This window comes from Xiphophorus couchianus, chromosome 19, assembly GCF_001444195.1.
Source record: "Xiphophorus couchianus chromosome 19, X_couchianus-1.0, whole genome shotgun sequence".
Lineage (NCBI taxonomy): Eukaryota > Metazoa > Chordata > Actinopteri > Cyprinodontiformes > Poeciliidae > Xiphophorus > Xiphophorus couchianus.
In genome coordinates, this window is record NC_040246.1 from 22,704,185 (window position 1) to 22,721,785 (window position 17,601).

At 40.0% G+C, this 17,601-nt stretch overlaps 2 protein-coding genes across 3 annotated transcripts in view; both read left to right on the forward strand.

Moving 5' to 3' along the window:
- Positions 1-994: 994 nt before the first annotated feature.
- tmem30b (transmembrane protein 30B) lies at positions 995-5,872 on the forward strand. Its single transcript, XM_028001509.1, has 8 exons — positions 995-1,130; positions 1,534-1,735; positions 1,939-2,043; positions 2,144-2,251; positions 3,443-3,533; positions 3,618-3,755; positions 3,821-4,027; positions 5,071-5,872. Exons 2-8 carry the CDS (start codon positions 1,544-1,546, stop codon positions 5,247-5,249), a joined length of 1,020 nt encoding a protein of 339 aa, XP_027857310.1. The 5' UTR covers positions 995-1,130; positions 1,534-1,543; the 3' UTR covers positions 5,250-5,872.
- A 1,326-nt stretch (positions 5,873-7,198) lies between these two features.
- dync1h1 (dynein, cytoplasmic 1, heavy chain 1) overlaps positions 7,199-17,601 on the forward strand; it is a 40,926-nt gene continuing 30,523 nt past the window's right edge. For both annotated transcript variants that reach the window (XM_028000546.1, XM_028000547.1), the window contains exons 1-15: positions 7,199-7,561; positions 8,894-8,981; positions 9,068-9,241; positions 9,329-9,584; positions 9,660-9,846; positions 10,498-10,769; positions 10,844-11,071; positions 11,283-11,936; positions 13,184-13,606; positions 13,705-13,884; positions 14,608-14,757; positions 14,839-14,985; positions 15,061-15,201; positions 15,280-15,456; positions 15,542-15,652. In XM_028000546.1, the coding sequence (XP_027856347.1) occupies positions 7,312-7,561; positions 8,894-8,981; positions 9,068-9,241; positions 9,329-9,584; positions 9,660-9,846; positions 10,498-10,769; positions 10,844-11,071; positions 11,283-11,936; positions 13,184-13,606; positions 13,705-13,884; positions 14,608-14,757; positions 14,839-14,985; positions 15,061-15,201; positions 15,280-15,456; positions 15,542-15,652 (3,438 nt within the window). In that variant the 5' untranslated portion in view covers positions 7,199-7,311. The remainder of the gene's footprint in view (positions 7,562-8,893; positions 8,982-9,067; positions 9,242-9,328; positions 9,585-9,659; positions 9,847-10,497; positions 10,770-10,843; positions 11,072-11,282; positions 11,937-13,183; positions 13,607-13,704; positions 13,885-14,607; positions 14,758-14,838; positions 14,986-15,060; positions 15,202-15,279; positions 15,457-15,541; positions 15,653-17,601) is intronic.

Below are 17,601 nucleotides of genomic sequence, written 5' to 3' on the forward strand. Positions count from 1 at the left end.
ACTGACAAAACTATTGTCAAAAACTAAACTAAAAATAAATAAATGCAAATAAGATAATTACAAAGTAAGCTCAGGCAAAAGAAACACTTTTCCAAATATATATATTTTTTTCAATATAATGTGAAATTAATACTCACAGTAAGTATGTTCAAACAGAGTAAAGTACTTCCAATGAATATATGCTGTTAACTGTTTCTTGATCCCTTAAACAAGGCTCTGCAGACAGAAAATAACACTACAATAGCAAAGAGATCTTTAACATAAACTGTAGGTGTGTGTCTTTGTCTGGTGTAACTTTGGTTAAAACAATTTGCTCACATTGGTTAGATGACCCAGATACTTTACTCAAGAACATTTGTGCAAACAAATGCAAATAAGTGCAAACATTTGTGCAGTGTCACTTAATAATAAAGTTACTACTTGTAAAAATAAAAAGTATAGTACAATACATTTATTTCTCTTTTTTACCCAAAAAAGTGCATCCTAGCTGCTTAAAGCAGCTATAGGCTCTATCACTGATCCCAACAAACTCAACAAGTGTTTACATCCCTATTGTTGCTTGCTCAACTTTATGTTCATTTATTTTAAATATTTCAAATAGTCTACTGCTGCTTTCTATGCATAAATATGCACATCTCATACATTTATTTAAATCATATTCAGATGCAAATTTCTTTGGATCTAAGGATGTTATTTTTAATAACTGTACATGTTATTTAATTTTTGGTATTGTGTCATCTCTTATTTTTCTGTTTTAAATGTTATTTTTAGTATTTTACCTTAGTTTGAGTCTATATGCTTCCACTTACCTTAAACTTGCTGCTGGTACACGTGGATCTTCCCACTGTGATACAAGAAAGAATATTTCTATTCTTCTATTCATTTATTTGGAAAATACACTTTCTTCACACAATCCTACTGGTTTTCAAGAAGTAGCCACTCACAATATGGAGGACGCATTAATGTTTGGTTTCTATGTATTTTATGTCTATGTGAAAGAAAGGCGGGGCAGGAAGAAGAAGGGAGTAGGAGGACAGGTAAAGGTGAGCGGATACATCGTTCCTTCAACCCAGGAAAAGGTCCCAACGTATTTTGACTTCTTCGTTTCTTCATTTTGTAGCTAACTGCTGGTAAGAAACCCTAGTTAGTTGATATATATTCCCACTCAAGGGTACATTTTATTTTAAAAAGTGAATTATTGGGACTGAGAAATGTATTAAGTGTCATATTTAATGCTCATAAACGGTCTATGTGTTGCTCAGCGCTGAATTACTGGTGTGTGACAGTTACATATGTGGGATTTTAGTGTGTTATCTGGGTCAGTAATTAATTAAAATTAAACAGAACGCAAATAGTAAAATGAGCGTAAACAGGATGTCGAGTGCTCAATAATTTATCCATCTAAATTACATAAACTTGGTGTTTCTGATGTTTTTTTCCACTGCCAAAGATATTCTATATCCGCTTAAATAAAAGTACAACTTAAACTATAAGTCAGGAGCATATTTTTTGAGATATGAAACAATCCAACAGAATCAAGGCAATGGTGAAGGAGGAGCAGGAAGAGTCGCCCAACCGGCCTGACAACACTGCCTTCACCCAGCAGAGGCTTCCAGCATGGCAGCCCATTCTCTCTGCAAGCATTGTTATTCCAATGTTTGTCCTCATTGGGGCCGCTTTCATTGGTGTTGGAGTTGCTCTCTTCATCGCTTCACGAGACATCCAGTTGCAGGAGGTAAGACGGGAATGTTTAATGCAACTTTTGCTTTTACCAGTCTGAGAATGAAGAGTCAAATGTCAAAAGAAACAAACACAACAGAGTCTTTAGTTTTCAGTGCTAAAATGGCGACCCACTTGACTTTCTGACACTATAGATTAGCAAACATTTGTGTTGTAACCATAAAAACAATTTGTTGAGCACCTTTCCCCTCTTACCAGTTGGACTACACTGGTGATGACTCTGCTCATCCCTGCTATAAGTGCAGATCAAGTACAGAGAAATGTACGTGCAGCATGACGTTCTCCATCCCCAATCTGTTCAAGGTTAGACACACATCGTGCTTTACGATCTGATATTTTAAGCTTTCTGCTTTTGTCATCTGAGACTGTTTGTTTTGTTTTTGCATGTTTCTTTGCCACACAGGGACCTGTCTTCTTTTATTATGGCTTGACCAACTACTTCCAGAACCAAAGAAAGTACGGGGCATCCAAAGACGATAATCAGCTGTATGGAGACCTAGATTACTTTAAAGTGAGACGATACACCTTTTTAAAGAAGAATTCACAAAGGGCTAAACAGAATACCTGTTCAAAACGTCACATTTTCATTGCAGCTCTGGCAGTATGTTTAGGTCGGTTGTCCTGCTGGAAGGCCTTCTGCAGCCTCTAACACGGTTTCTTCCAGGATTTTCCTGGATTTAGCTCCATCCATCTTTTCATAAACTGCAACCATTTGTAGTTCATCTTGAAGAAGCAGAGTATGACACCCCCCCCTTAACCATGTTTCACCATTCAGATGTTCAATGTTCGATCTCTCTCCTACTTGGCTTGTGGGAAATTGTAAACAGGATGTCGTATATCTTTCTTACGCCTTGTTTCCACTGAGCAGTAATTGTGTTGTGTGATGCCAGTAGCTCTGTCCTGACCATACCACCATACTGAAGGTATGAGTCAGTATGGGCCACTTTCACAAAATAATGTACTGACCCGAACCAATCTACTCAGAGGAAGAGCAGCATTAGAACGACGTTTGTGTTCTTGACTCTCTCCCATAAAGGCCATATTTGAGGAGCTAATAGAATAGAATAGAATAGAATTCAACTTTATTGTCATTGCGCTGTCACAAGTACAAGCAACGAGATGTAGTTTGCATCTATCCAGAAGTGCTCTACGAGATATAAATATTTATTTACGGATGTACAAGACTATGTATGTATGGACTATAAGGGGTTATAGCAAGAGATATAGATATTGTGTATAAATATAAATATGGGAGCTATATGCACAGATTATACAAGAATCTGTGCATACAAGAAATACAAGAATGTTAGGGAATGGATTATATATGTATATAATATAATACAAGATAAATAATGGCAGATAAAATTTACAGGTTGTGTGTGTGTGAAGAAAACAGTCCGTGATGTGTTGTGTGTGTGTGTGAGGATAGTCCATGTGTTATTGTTGTATGAGAGGATAGGGGAGTACAGTCCTTATAGTTTATGTTTTATGTCAGGAGGCGTTCAAAAGCGTGACAGCTGTGGGAAAGAAGCTGTTCCGGTACCTGGTGGTCCTGGTCCGTAGGCTTCTGTAGCGCCTCCCATCAATCAATAATCTAATCAATAGTTTCAGTTAATCTTGTAAAAGTGTGCTTAACATAAACCAAGTAATAACATATTTCAGGCATCAAACTGATCAGTTATTTATTTGTGTCTTCTGAAAGGATCCTTCCAGTAGCTGTGACCCGTATACCCGTGATAGCCGCAACATACCAATCGTGCCTTGTGGAGCGCTGGCAAACAGCATGTTTAATGGTATGCATGATGTAGCAGTTATTCCCTACGATAAATACTGTCTCATTTTCTGACTGCCTCAATTCTTTCTGCCTTTTTCGAAAGACACCTTTTCGCTCAGTCATGTGGTCAACGGGACTCAAAAGATTGTGCCTCTGAATGGAAAAGGGATTGCTTGGTGGACTGACTACAACGTCAAATTCAGAAATCCCAGCGTGACGCCCCTGATCAACGCCTTCAATGGTACCACTAATCAAAATGAACTCTGTTTCTCTTTGGAGCTAGCCTTAAACAGTGTTTTTTCCCAGGAACCAAGAAGCCCACTAATTGGCCTAAACCCATTTATGAGCTGGACACCACAGATGTGTACAACAACGGCTTCATCAATCAAGACTTTCTGGTCTGGATGAGAAGGGCTGCTCTTCCAGACTTCAGGAAACTGTATCGACGAATCACACATGATGACTATGTAAATGGTCTACCAGCTGGAAACTACACTCTGACAATTGAATACAGTATCCTTTAATAGACATCATGAATTCTGGGAGGGGTGACTAAGGCTCGGATTCATTATAAACATAATGAATTATTATTGGTTTTACCTTTTTATCCTGCTGTTAATGTTTAGGGTTAAGCATAAACTTCATAATACCAACTTGCTTATCTGGTTAGATGAATTTTATCTTAAATGACTCAGGAGTTTACTGAGGTGAAGGAGGATCAGGCAAATATTTTGAGTCAGGCAAACAAGCCAGGCAAATAACTACTGCCATGCAAAGGACCTTCTCACTGCTTTGAGAAGCTGAACCACTTCAGCTGCATCTTGATGAAAGGTTTGGACTCAAGCAACACTTATTGATAGATTTTGTTTATTTTTCTTAAACTCCAGAAGTCATGCAGGAATAATATCTGAGAGAGTTTGCTTAGAGACCTAACCAACTGGCACCTTACCCAGTATTTTAAAAGCAATCTGTGGTGTGCCTGGTTTGTCTGTTATTCATATATTTATTTATTTATTTTTTTAACAATTTTTTTTAACCATAACTAGAGTATTTTATATTGGTGAGCCAGTGGTTGTGTGAGGTGAAGCAGGTGAAAGTCTAATTTTTCTACACGTCATCAGTACTGCTGAGGGTTTCACTCTATTACCTGTCAACAGGTTCTTTTGAAGCAACATCACTCAAACTCATTACTTTGTCTCCTGTTTGTTTCCTCACATTATGTCACTGACTCTAAAAAGTAAGTTTCATGTAACAGGTTGAGAGGTCAAAATACTGAAACATTTGAGGTGCAGCTCAGTCGGTTACAATTAGCATCATTGGGGGATTATTTTATTTCATTAGCTCAGTTCATAAGTGAAACTCATAAATGTGTATATTTCTGTTAATTTTAATGATTATGGCTGATGAAAACTCCTCCAATAAACCAATGAAAGGTTCTTAAATGGCCTGCACAATGTAGTGTTACTGCCAGAGTGATTTGTCTATACTTTTCTAGTTTTCTCATTAAGATCCCTGAAGTCTAAACCTGGTGCATATCCTTAACATATTTCCCTTAGACTACCCCGTTTATTCGTTCAATGGCAGGAAGAAGGTGGTGCTCAGCAACGTGTCTTGGATGGGAGGAAAGAATGACTTCCTGGGCATCGCCTACATCGTGGTTGGCTCCATGTGTGTCGTCATGTCCATTGTTATGCTTATTGTGTATGCTAAATTCAAGTTTGCCGAAGACGACTGAGCACCTGAAAAAATGCCAAAGGAAACTTTTCCATGTAGTTGATCAACCTCAGCTGGAAAAAGCTGCTCTGGCTTCAAACAAAGGGTTATAGTGACCTCTGAACTGTTGAAATTAGGATTTGGAGTTTAAATGTATTGCTAGTGTTCTATTTTTCTTACATTTTCTATCTGTATTTCTTAAACGGCTTTATCTTCAGGGCTAAAGCTGCCTCCTACTGATGGGTCAATAATCTTAAAGCCATATTTTTCATGAAAAGCCATTTTAAACTAATCAGGCAGTTACATTTTTTTATTTTTTTACCCCTCCTGGGGGTCTTTTGTGGGCTCTAGTGTCCCTTTTATGAAAGTAGGCTGACAGGAAACGGGGAAGGAGAGGTGGGAAGACATGTGGCAAATATTGCCGGGTCAGGGAATCGAACCTGGACCCGGCGAGTTACATTTGAGAAAGATGCTTCATTAAAAGGTTGTAAAATTTGTACATATTTATTTCTGACTCAGGGAAATGGTTTACAAGCTTTTCTTCTCAATGTTTTTTGTTGGGTGGCTTCAAAGCTTTTGTAACTTTTAGTGTTCCTTGAAATGATTATCATCTTAATATTTATTGAATAAAACAACAAAATCTTATTTTGTTCCTGCGTGTTTTATTTATGCTCTTATGCTCAACTTATAGGATTCTGTTTATTAAAAAAATAGATCTCTTAGATGAACTAAATTATTTTGACTTTTTAAAGAACTTTGGTTGTGACATTGTCTTAATTTCAAAGTTTAACAAACATTTGACAGAGCTTTGGTGCTTATATATACCTTTAACTTTCTAATGTTGTCACATTTCAACCATGAAATTAATTATATTTTATTAGGAACGTTCTCTGATAGACCCTGATTTAATCTTCCCAGTAACTTCCTCTCTGACTCGTCTTCATGATCCCGTTTGTCTTTTAATCTTCTCCAACAAACCTTCACAGAACAGCTCTGTTTAGACTGAAATTGTTTCACACACAAAATGTGTAAAAGTTAATGGAGTGACATATTTTTGCAAGACAATGTGTATCTAAATGTTGGAGAATCTGCAGCTATTTTGTTGATTTTTGCCGTTTACTGTAGCATGAAGGTCTGCAACCTGCGGCTCCGGACCCTAGGGTGACTCTTTGGACATTCCACAATGGCTCTTAACAACAAACAAATAAACAAATGCAGGTTTTGGTATTTTTTCAGGTTTATTCATGAAATAAACCTGAAAAGATGATCAGAAAATCATCTTTTCTATTTTTTGAAAAGATGATACAAAAAGAACCAATAATAGCTCTGAATAGTAGCTCAAATTTATTTTTCTTAAGTTTTAAGCTATGCGATTTTAAAAAAAAAAGAATATCAACATCTTATTGAAGAAACAAAATGTAAACATCTTCTTTAATGTTTAGTTTAATGTTTTTCTTAAACATTTCCTTTGTAGATATTTATGAAATATATATATATGTTTTTCCTTTTTAAATGATCATGCAACGCTCGTGTAGCTATAAAATAACTGTTAAGGTTGCAATAGCCTATCTCCTAGCTGGAGATAGGCTATTGATTTTTTTTAGTATTTACTCATTAGTGGTTTTATTGACGAGAAATGTAAAAGAAAAAAAAACAAAATCGCATTTTCTTTTATTAAATCAGATTAGAAAACTGTGCGCTAATGTCTGGAATTGATTAAATATCAGCAAAAGGCAATAATGCCACTAAAAATATGGACAGAAAAACATTGATTTGACATGATCATAGAAAATGCTGCATCATTGGAGACTCTTCCCTCCTTCCCTCTAGCGGCCATCTGGAGAGACAAAAAGATTGGAACAGAATTATGGGTAGTGTAGTATTCTAACCGCACACCACGGTGATTCTCCCGCCCGCAGAACGACAAGTACCAGCATCCTTTGCGCCTATAAATGAAGCTAGTCCTAACTGCGGTGATTTGACAGCGGGTTGTCAGCCTCTATCATACCCGGTTGCACAGAGACGTTCCTCGGTTCTTTGTTCACCTTCATACACCTTCTGGTCACCGTCCACCTCTCTACGAAATGTCCGACGGCGGGGGGACGGAGGAGGGCAGCGGCACCATGGAGGTGTCGGCCGTTCAAACGGTGGCGGACACCTCGGTGCTGCAGAAACACATTCGGAAGCTGGTGCCGTTGCTGCTGGAAGATGGCGGTGAGGCCCCGGCCTCTCTGGAAACCGCCCTGGAGGAGAAGAGCTCCGTGGAGCAGATGAAAAAATTTCTATCCGACCCCCAGATTCACACCGTCCTGGTGGAGAGAAGTGCCCTGAAAGGTACTTTTATCCTAATATTCTTACAAAGAAACGTTAGTAAATGAGCTGTTTGACTAATTGGGGCTTTAATCGACCTCTTGAGTGTTCAGTTATTCAGCCTCCATCAGAGCCGGTTGCTCTTTCTGACGGAGTAAAAACCGGAGTTTTCCTTCTCCACCTGTGTAAACGGGGTGTGGTGGATAAAGTGGAGTTGCTCTCGAAGCTTCATCTGATTATGATGTCTATGACCTGATGTCGACAGAGTATCATCAGAAGAGTTCTGTATCCATCGGTTCAATTCAAGAATTTAACTTATTTCTATAGATTGGATGGACACAGTGACAGATGTATTAAGTGTTTCATTTTTGTCAGATTTGGTCATTTTTGCTTATTCATCTAATTAAACCCAAGTTCAAATTCTCAGAAAATTAAAATGACATTTAAAACCAATAAAAATAATAATTTTAATTCAGATTTTTTAGGTTGTGAGCATGTTATAAACCACGCAATCATTAAACTGCTGACTTGACAGTTTTCCAGTCACAAACACTGATTTCTAAACAAGCTGAATTCTGTATTCAAACATATTAATGGGAAGTTGAGTGGAAGGAAGAAATGTGGTTGAACAGACACTAGTGGCTCTAGTTTCAAAATAACTTTTCAATGATATTCAAAGTTATGGAGATGCTCCTGCACGTTTCAGGTCACTTGGAGTTAAGTTTTCATCAAAATTGAACACAAGATCTAAGATTATACAACTTAATGAATAAATGATTTGTTCCAACTGAATGTTGTATCTTTGGACTTCTGTCATGTGAACCTGTTTTGTCAATGGAAACATTATTTTCAGTCAGCTGCAGGCGAGACAATCATCTTCTCAGCTGTTTGATGTTTTTTTTAAATTTTTATTACAGCTGTGTTTTTATTCCTCAAGATCACACATGACCCGCCACACCGTGAACCTCCTGTCCAGTCATGATGTTGGAGAATAGATTTATGTTATCTTTTGACTTATTTCATATTATTGTGTTTTCAAATGGGACAACCATTTTCCTGGTTGTCTCATTTGAAAGTGAGTAGGACAGCATGAATAACTAAGTATTCATACCATTTGAACTCGGGTTATAGATTACATCTGAAGCGGTTTATGTATTTAAAAAAATCTTTAATTGTGTTAAAATTTTTACTATACAAAATCTATGCAATTAATTGAAATGAACTTATTAAAGTCCCAACCCTAATTTTTAGATTTCTTAAAAACATCTCTTTTAATTGTTATTACAGTAAATATAAAATCAACACCAGTCTCCTCTCGTTCAGTTTGTTGGATTTGTTTTTGTGTTCTTCTCACAGAGGATGTTGGAGATGAAGGCGAAGAGGAGAAAGAGTGCATCAGCTACAACATCAGCATCGACATCCGCTACGGCATCAAGTCTAACAGGTGATTACATTTTCCTGGACGTTGCACAGCTTTGGTTCACCTCAGGTTCGATTGGACCCAAATGGATCTCATCCCCTCTTTTCCAGCTTGGCTCTGATCAAGAGGACGGGTGTCATTGACGCAGACAAGCCCATATCCACTCAGGTTCGGGTGCTGACCCTGAGCGAAGATTCCCCCTACGAGACTCTTCACTCTTTCATCAGCAATGCTGTTGCTCCTTTCTTCAAGTCCTACATCCGGGAGTCTGGCAAAGCCGACAGGTGACGAATCATTAATTTCCTTTGTTCTTGAGAAGAGATGATGGGTGGTGAACGTAATCTTACAATGTTCTCTGCGGTGGCCTGTAGAGACGGGGATAAGATGGCTCCCTCTGTGGAGAAAAAGATTGCAGAGCTGGAGATGGGTCTTCTCCACCTGCAGCAGAACATTGAGATTCCTGAGATCAGCCTGCTCATCCACCCCATCATTGTAAACGTTGCCAAGCAGTGCTACGAGCATGGGGAGAAGCCTAAGGTCACTGACTTTGGAGATAAAGTGGAAGATCCCACCTTCCTGAATCAGCTGCAGTCCGGAGTGAACCGCTGGATCAGAGAAATCCAGAAAGTGAGAAAAGCCTCCAAGAATTCTGACTTATTTTGAAGACATTTTTTCTGACTCTTCTTTAACTCCCCCTGCCAGGTGACGAAGCTGGACCGGGATCCAGCCTCAGGCACGGCCCTGCAGGAGATCAGCTTCTGGCTGAACCTGGAGAGAGCTCTGAACCGGATCCAGGAGAAGAGGGAGAGCCCCGAGGTTCTGCTGACTCTGGACATCCTCAAACACGGCAAACGTTTCCATGCCACCGTCAGCTTTGATACAGACACTGGTGAGGAAAAACTGCTTCCACAGCAACACTGTTGTTTCATTTTCTATCTACGGTTTATTAAAACTGAAACGATCTGACTAATTGATTATTGAAATAATCATTAACTGATTTAGTAATGGATTAATCGTTAGCCGATGTATACAGACTCAAAATAATGCAACCAGAGCAGTAGTTGATTCAAAACTATAAAACAAATAAACATTTTGCATTTAACAGTAGAAAACCCCTTTTTCCATAAATATGTTCTACCCAGAACTCCTCAAGCAGAATAGTTTTAGATTCGCTTGATTCAAATTCAGTAAAAAAAAATAAAATCTCTTAAGTACTTTTTGTTGTCTAATTATTAATCAGTTAGTCAAAAATAACAGATCAGTCATGCACTGTATTGATCATTTATATGTAGATGGATTCTTTGTTGGCATTCATTAAAAAATGTTGCATTTTAGACGATAAAATGTTTTCCTTTTAAAAAATTAACTGTCTGCTTATTTGCATTTTTAATGCACTTCTAATCTTTTATTTAAAAAAGGCTTACACAGTTAAATGAAAAATCTACACAATGTGGCCACCTTTTTTTCTTGGGTTGTCAGAATAATGAGTCTTTAAAATAATCGTCAGCTGCAGCCCTAAAACCCTGTTTTTGTCCTGCAGGTCTGAAGCAGGCAGTGGAAACTGTGAACGACTACAATCCTCTGATGAAAGACTTCCCTCTCAACGACCTGCTCTCCGCCTCAGAGCTGGATAAGATCCGCCAGGCTCTCATCGCCATCTTCACTCACCTGAAAAAGATCAGGAACACCAAGTACCCCATCCAGAGAGCGCTGCGTCTGGTGGAGGCCATCTCCAGGGACCTGAGCTCCCAGCTCCTCAAAGTTTTGGGAACCAGAAAGCTCATGCATGTTGCTTACGAGGAGTTTGAGAAGGTTGGGGGTGTTGCATCTCCATTCAGCCTTTTTCCTGTTGAATTAGTTTTGAGCCTTCTGCTTTCCCTGCACAGGTGATGGTGGCTTGCTTTGAGGTGTTCCAGACCTGGGAGGATGAGTACGAGAAGTTGCAGGTGCTTCTGAGGGACATTGTGAAAAGGAAGCGGGAGGAGAACCTGAAGATGGTGTGGCGCCTGAGCCCCGCCCACAGGAAGCTCCAGTCTAGACTGGACCACATGAGACGCTTCAGGAGGCAGCATGAGCAGCTGAGGGCCGTCATTGTCCGGGTGCTGCGTCCACAGGTGAACGGCGAGCAATTTTTACTATGATAATGATCCTATTCTGATGTTCACCCATCAATTATTACTATATTAATTGTTTTATGACCTACCCGGTTCAATTATTACTATATTAATGATTGATTTCACAGATGTTTACTCTTCAGTTATTAGTAAATTACTGATTGGATTTACTAATCTGATTTAAATCCTCGTGACGTTTTGTTGTTTGCAGGTTTCTGCCGTGCAGCAGCACGCTCCTGGAGAAACGGTTGAGCCTGAAGACATGAAAGTAGCTGGAGTCCTCTTTGATGCAGCTGATGCCAACGCCATCGAAGAGGTCAATCTGGCGTATGAGAACGTCAAAGAGGTTGACGGCCTGGACGTGTCCAAAGAAGGGATGGAGGCCTGGGAGGCAGCCATGAAGCGCTATGACGAGCGCATCGACCGCGTGGAGACCCGCATCACCGCCCGCCTGCGCGACCAGCTGGGAACCGCCAAGAACGCCAACGAGATGTTCCGCATCTTCTCCCGCTTCAACGCGCTCTTCGTGCGCCCCCACATCCGCGGCGCCATCCGGGAGTACCAGACGCAGCTCATCCAGCGTGTGAAGGACGACATCGAGTCACTGCACGACAAGTTCAAAGTCCAGTACCCCCAGAGCCAGGCCTGCAAGATGAGCCACGTCCGCGACCTGCCGCCCGTGTCCGGCTCCATCATCTGGGCCAAGCAGATCGACCGGCAGCTGACGGCGTACATGAAGAGGGTGGAGGACGTTCTGGGAAAAGGCTGGGAGAACCACGTGGAGGGGCTGAAGCTGAAGCAGGATGGAGATAGCTTCAGAGCTAAGCTCAACACCCAGGAGATATTTGACGACTGGGCTCGCAAGGTAGGGAATATTTTAACAACTTTTTCAAACTATTTGGGTTTTTTTTTTAAAGCGGAACTGAGAAAAGACACCGAGGGCCAAGTGTGCGGATGATCGGAGAGAGTTAAGTGGAGCTGAAGTCAGAAACAGGGACAACAATGTTACCAACCTGGTATCAAAACAATATTTATTGCAAGAGTTTCTGGGGAAAATTTATTGTCAAGTAGAATTTGTTATTGTGACGGGCCTAGTTCTGCCATATTTTGCCTAAAACCACCTCAGTGTTTGTAGATTTGTCACTCGTGTGTTTTTAAAAAAATTTTTTATTGAGTTACTAGAGGAATTAAAAATTCACTACATTTTCAACTAATATCATTACAATATTGGCATAATAATGCAAGTACATTCTGTTAAAGACCAATAAAACCTTAATTTCTAAAGAACTGGAAGACATTTTAAATATTCAAAAAACTAAACAAATTTAATAGAAACATACACATAAATGAAATGATAAATAAAATTAATCATAAAGTCTCTGTAAATAGTTTCCCTTCAAAAAATATTCATCATTGGTCTGAGAGGGAAAATGAGAAAATGTTTAGTACTTTGGTGAACAAAAATGGTCAATTAATTGATTTCTTTCTTTCTGTTGCAGGCTTATTCAGAACTAAACAAACTTGCACAAAAATGTCAAAACATACAGATGCTATCCTTAACCCTTTCATGCATAGTGGTCACTACAGTGGACAGCTATCTAAAAGCCATTTTCTTGTGCTTCCTGTGGATTTTTATGTTATAAATGCACACAGACCACTGAAGTGGACACTAATGCATCATAAAATACACTATCAACTACTGGCCATCAGCTGCAAATGCAAGAAATTATTTTTGTTAAATACAATATGGCCGACAGACAAAAAACCATGAGAACCGACCCGGTCCCTCCTTCTACTGTAGACGACTCTTGCAAGTAAAAAAAATATTGTGACATTAGATAACCCCTAAGGAACAATACTACTGACGTATTTTTCAAATAACAACTTTGTATTTGGACAAAATTACAATTGATCACATAAAAATAAAAAATAAAAAATATATATTTTTACAAAAAGATTTTCCTACCTTTTTTATGCCTTAAGAAAAGAATTTTAAAAAATGGAAAAAAAATTCTGACACAAAGGATCATAATTCATGCATCAGAGGGTTAAGGACCAATATACACAGTTTATCTATAAAAAGATCTGATATGTGCTGCTTTTGTGTTTCAGGTGCAGCAGCGTAACCTGGGCGTGTCTGGACGGATCTTCACCATTGAGAGCACTCGAGCTCGTGGAAGGACCGGAAACATGCTGAAGCTTAAAGTCAACTTCCTCCCAGAGATCATCACCTTATCTAAGGAGGTCCGCAACCTGAAGTGGCTCAGCTTCCGAGTTCCTCTGGCCATCGTCAACAAGGCCCACCAGGCCAACCAGCTCTATCCCTTCGCAATCTCTTTGATCGAGAGCGTGCGCACCTACGAGCGCACCTGTGAGAAGGTGGAGGAGCGGTCCTCCATCTCGCTGCTGGTGGCCGGCCTGAAGAAGGAGGTGCAGGCCCTCATCACTGAGGGCATCACGCTGGTCTGGGAGTCCTACAAGCTGGATCCGTACGTCCAGAGACTGGCTGAGACTGTCTTCAACTTCCAGGAGAAGGTCAGGATGCCACCATGTCAGCCATCTGTGGCATAAATTCTGACTTTAAAATGATTTAATTTCTTATGCGGAACTGTGTGTGTTGCTCTTGCGTCCAGGTTGATGACCTGCTGCTGATTGAAGAGAAGATCGATCTGGAGGTCCGCTCTCTGGAGACCTGCATGTTCGATCACAGGACGTTCTCCGACATCCTGAACCGGGTTCAGAAAGCTGTGGATGACCTCAACCTGCACTCCTACTCCAACCTGCCCATCTGGGTCAACAAGCTGGACATTGAGGTATGCAAGTCAGAATGTACCAAATGGCTTTCAAAAGTATTCAGTCTCCCTTCAGGCTGCAAACACAAAGTTCAACAATGCTTTGAAATAAAACCACCAGTTTTATTAAGGCAACCAGTTACCTTCAAAAGACATCTGATCAATCTCTGTAACTGCAGGTGTTCTCTGAAGGCCTGAGGTTTGTTAGAAAACCTTGGAGAACAAATGGCAGCAAGAAGACCAAAGGGAGGAAGTTGTAGAGAATTTAAAGCAGCAATAGGTTCTAAAACAACATCCAAGTCAAAATGTAAAGATTGTGACATAACTGTGAACTTATTTAGACATGCTGTTCTACATAAATTGTTGTAGAAGATCTGCAGAAACTGCTGCTCAACTATTGCCTAACGCCACACATCTGTCCTTTATGCAAGATAAACTGAATAGAGATGTTGTCCATCCAATCTGAGACAATTTGCAAAGCAGGTGCAGGAATATTCCCCAAAAACCACATAACATCAAAAACAGGTTGATTTTATGAAGTATTGGCTCAGGGAAGCACCGATCATTTCATACTGTTATAAACTTTTCTTCAGCTTCATGACTATAACCAACTTTTTGTCATGGGTCAGCTAAAATCCCAGCATAACTTGCTGAACTTTCTGGTTGTAGTTTAGTCAAATGTAAATAAGTACCTCTGCTTGCTGTTTTACTCTAAGTGTGCTCATAAACGCTGATTTCTCTCAGATTGAGCGCATCCTTGGCGTGCGACTCCAGGCCGGTCTGAAGGCCTGGACCCAGGTGCTCCATGGACAGGTGGAGGACAAAGCTGACGTGGACATGGACACAGAGGCGCCTCAGGCCGGACATAAACCCGGAGGAGATCCCAAAATAAAGGTAACTCTGTCACCGCACCTCTTAGTTTAAAAAAATAAATATATGAGCGCACCTGAACACCGCACCTTTTTTAATTTCTAGAATATTGTCCATGAGCTGAGGATCACCAACCAGGTGATCTATCTGAATCCACCGATCGAAGACTGCCGCTACAAGCTCTATCAGGAGATGTTTGCCTGGAAGACCATCATCCTTTCCCTGCCCAGGATCCAGAGCCAAAGATACCAGGCAGGGATCGTCTACTAAAACATCTACTGGTTCTGCTGCTGCTGTTACCTGAACCAGTCTGTTCTCCTGCATCAGGTGGGGGTCCACTACGAGCTCTCAGAGGAGGAGAAGTTCTACCGTAACGCCCTCACCAGGATGCCAGATGGTCCTGCAGCCCTGGAGGAGGCCTACAACGCGGTGGAGGACATAGTTGGAGAAGTGGAGCAGTACGTAAAGGTAGGAGTCACTTTAAATGAACAGCTGGGATGCAGGAGGATAACACAACTGAGTTATCCTGTTGTCTTTCCTGCCCAGGTGTGGCTGCAGTACCAGTGCCTTTGGGACATGCAGGCTGAAAACATCTACAACCGTCTGGGTGAAGACCTAACCAAGTGGCAGGCCCTCCTGGTCCAGATCCGTAAAGCGCGTGGAACCTTCGACAACGCAGAGACTCGAAAAGATTTTGGACCAGTGATCATTGACTATGGCAAGGTAGCAACGATGGCAGCTTCTCTGGGTTTATTCCCTTCCTGTTGTGGCGTTTTTAAGCATTTTATTTTCTGACCCCCACCAACAGGTTCAGTCTAAGGTCAACTTAAAATACGACTCCTGGCATAAAGAAGTCCTCAGCAAGTTCGGTCAGATGCTCGGCCAGAACATGCAGGATTTCCATTCCCAGATCTCCAAGGTGAGCTTTGATCTGAAAATCAGTGTGGGCTTTGAATATTTAATTACAAACAGAAGAGATATCAGTCTCTGTATGAGCAAGTATATAGAAAGGTTTCATGATTTCTAAAAGGCATTTTGTTCTAGGGATTAGCATTTAGTGTTTTGCCTAGAACAGGGGTGTCAAACTCAATTTCACCAAGGGCCACTTCAGCATATTGGCCACCCTCAATGGGCCACATTGACGGTATAAATCAGGAATGCCCAAGTGCAGCCCTCCAGACTGCAACGTTTAGATGCGTCCCTGCTAAAACATACTCCAGACAAAAAGTTGACTTCCCTCATTAGCAGCAACTCAGTTCTGTAGAGGCCTGTGAATGAGTCAATGATCCAGGTGTGTTAGAGAAGGAACGCATCTAAAGTTGCAGAGTGACAGGTCTGGAAAACTAGACCTAGCATAAATGTATGAAAATACAATGTTAAAAATAAATTAAACAACACCTCATATTGTTAAATAACTGATTTTATGTATTCAAGTTTTAAATATTACATTTGAGTTTGCATGGATGTAAAATTACTGCTCAGTTTAAAAATTACAATATTTTTAAACTGAGCAGTTTAAAAATATGCTCAGTATTTTTAAACTGCTCAGCTAAACTTCGCTCTTTAGCTCGTTAGCTTGTCGATGTTTCAGTTTTATTCCCTGGGAAAATTAATCTTTGTCTGCTTTAAAGATAAGCAAACAAAGAATAAAAACAAGTTTTGATATTAACTCTCAACTTCATTCACAAAACGTTTTCGTTATTTATTACAAAACGAACATGTATTTCACATAAGAACAAAACAATTAGGTGATGTTGCCTGTCCTTGAACACAAAGCTGATCCTCTTCACCCCGTCACCAACTCACACACATCCTCATTGTGTTGTGTTGTGTAAATAAACACAAAACACAAGCAAAATCAATAAACTATATGCATATTCCAGTATACTGAATTTTGGTTTTACATTCATTCTATTTAAATTTAATTTGTTCATGCTTACCAATGTTTTCTGGCCGGATGTCTGGCACCGTTTTCCCCTGGTCAGTTCGTCGATGTCCGGTTTTAGTACTTGTGCTGTGGCAATCCGCAAAATGGCGTGTAGGTTTTCGTCAGTAATGCGCGATCTGTGCTTGGTCTTGTTTAAATTCATTATTGAAAACATCTGTTCGCACAGATAGGTGCTTCCAAACATGGACCAAAAACACGAGCTGCATGGAGTCGCAGCTGTGGCATCAAATCACGGGGCAGTAGACGGTAAAAGTCCTCGATTGAAACATCACTGGACTTCGCTCGTTAGCTTGTCGATGTTTCAGTTTTATTCGCTGGGAAAATTAATAATCAGCTTGAGATGACTCTGCTGCACTCTAGTGGCGAGAAGCCGTAATGTTGGCTGGTAAGAATCGGAAGGCATTATGGGAGATGTAGTTTGTAGTCAATTCGTGCTCAAAACCTATTTTAAGTGAACCAATGGGGCTGTAAAACGGTGGTGGGGGAGAGGGCCACATAAAATGACGTAGCGGGCCACATGTGGCCCGCGGGCCTTGAGTTTGACACATGTGGCCTAGAAAATGTAGATCCTTAAACCAACGCTGGTGTTTTCCAGGAAGCTGCTGCAAAGTCAGGATGTTCAGTGACGGAGGGTGAAATTTAATGGTGCTCCGTTTGTTCATTCAGCATGAAATTGACTTTAAGAAAATGCAGACATTTTTCACAAAACAATATTAAAGATTTATTACTACAAAAATAAATCAGTTAAAGAAAAATGCATTAGTTTTCATAAAAAATTTAATGAATTAAATAAACAAGTAAGAAATATTAAAAATAAAAAATACATTAAATATGTAAAACAAATGTATAAAGTGAGAATGTAACCTTTTTCAATAAAAATGCATAGATATAAAAATGCATTAATTTTAAACACCTCGCAT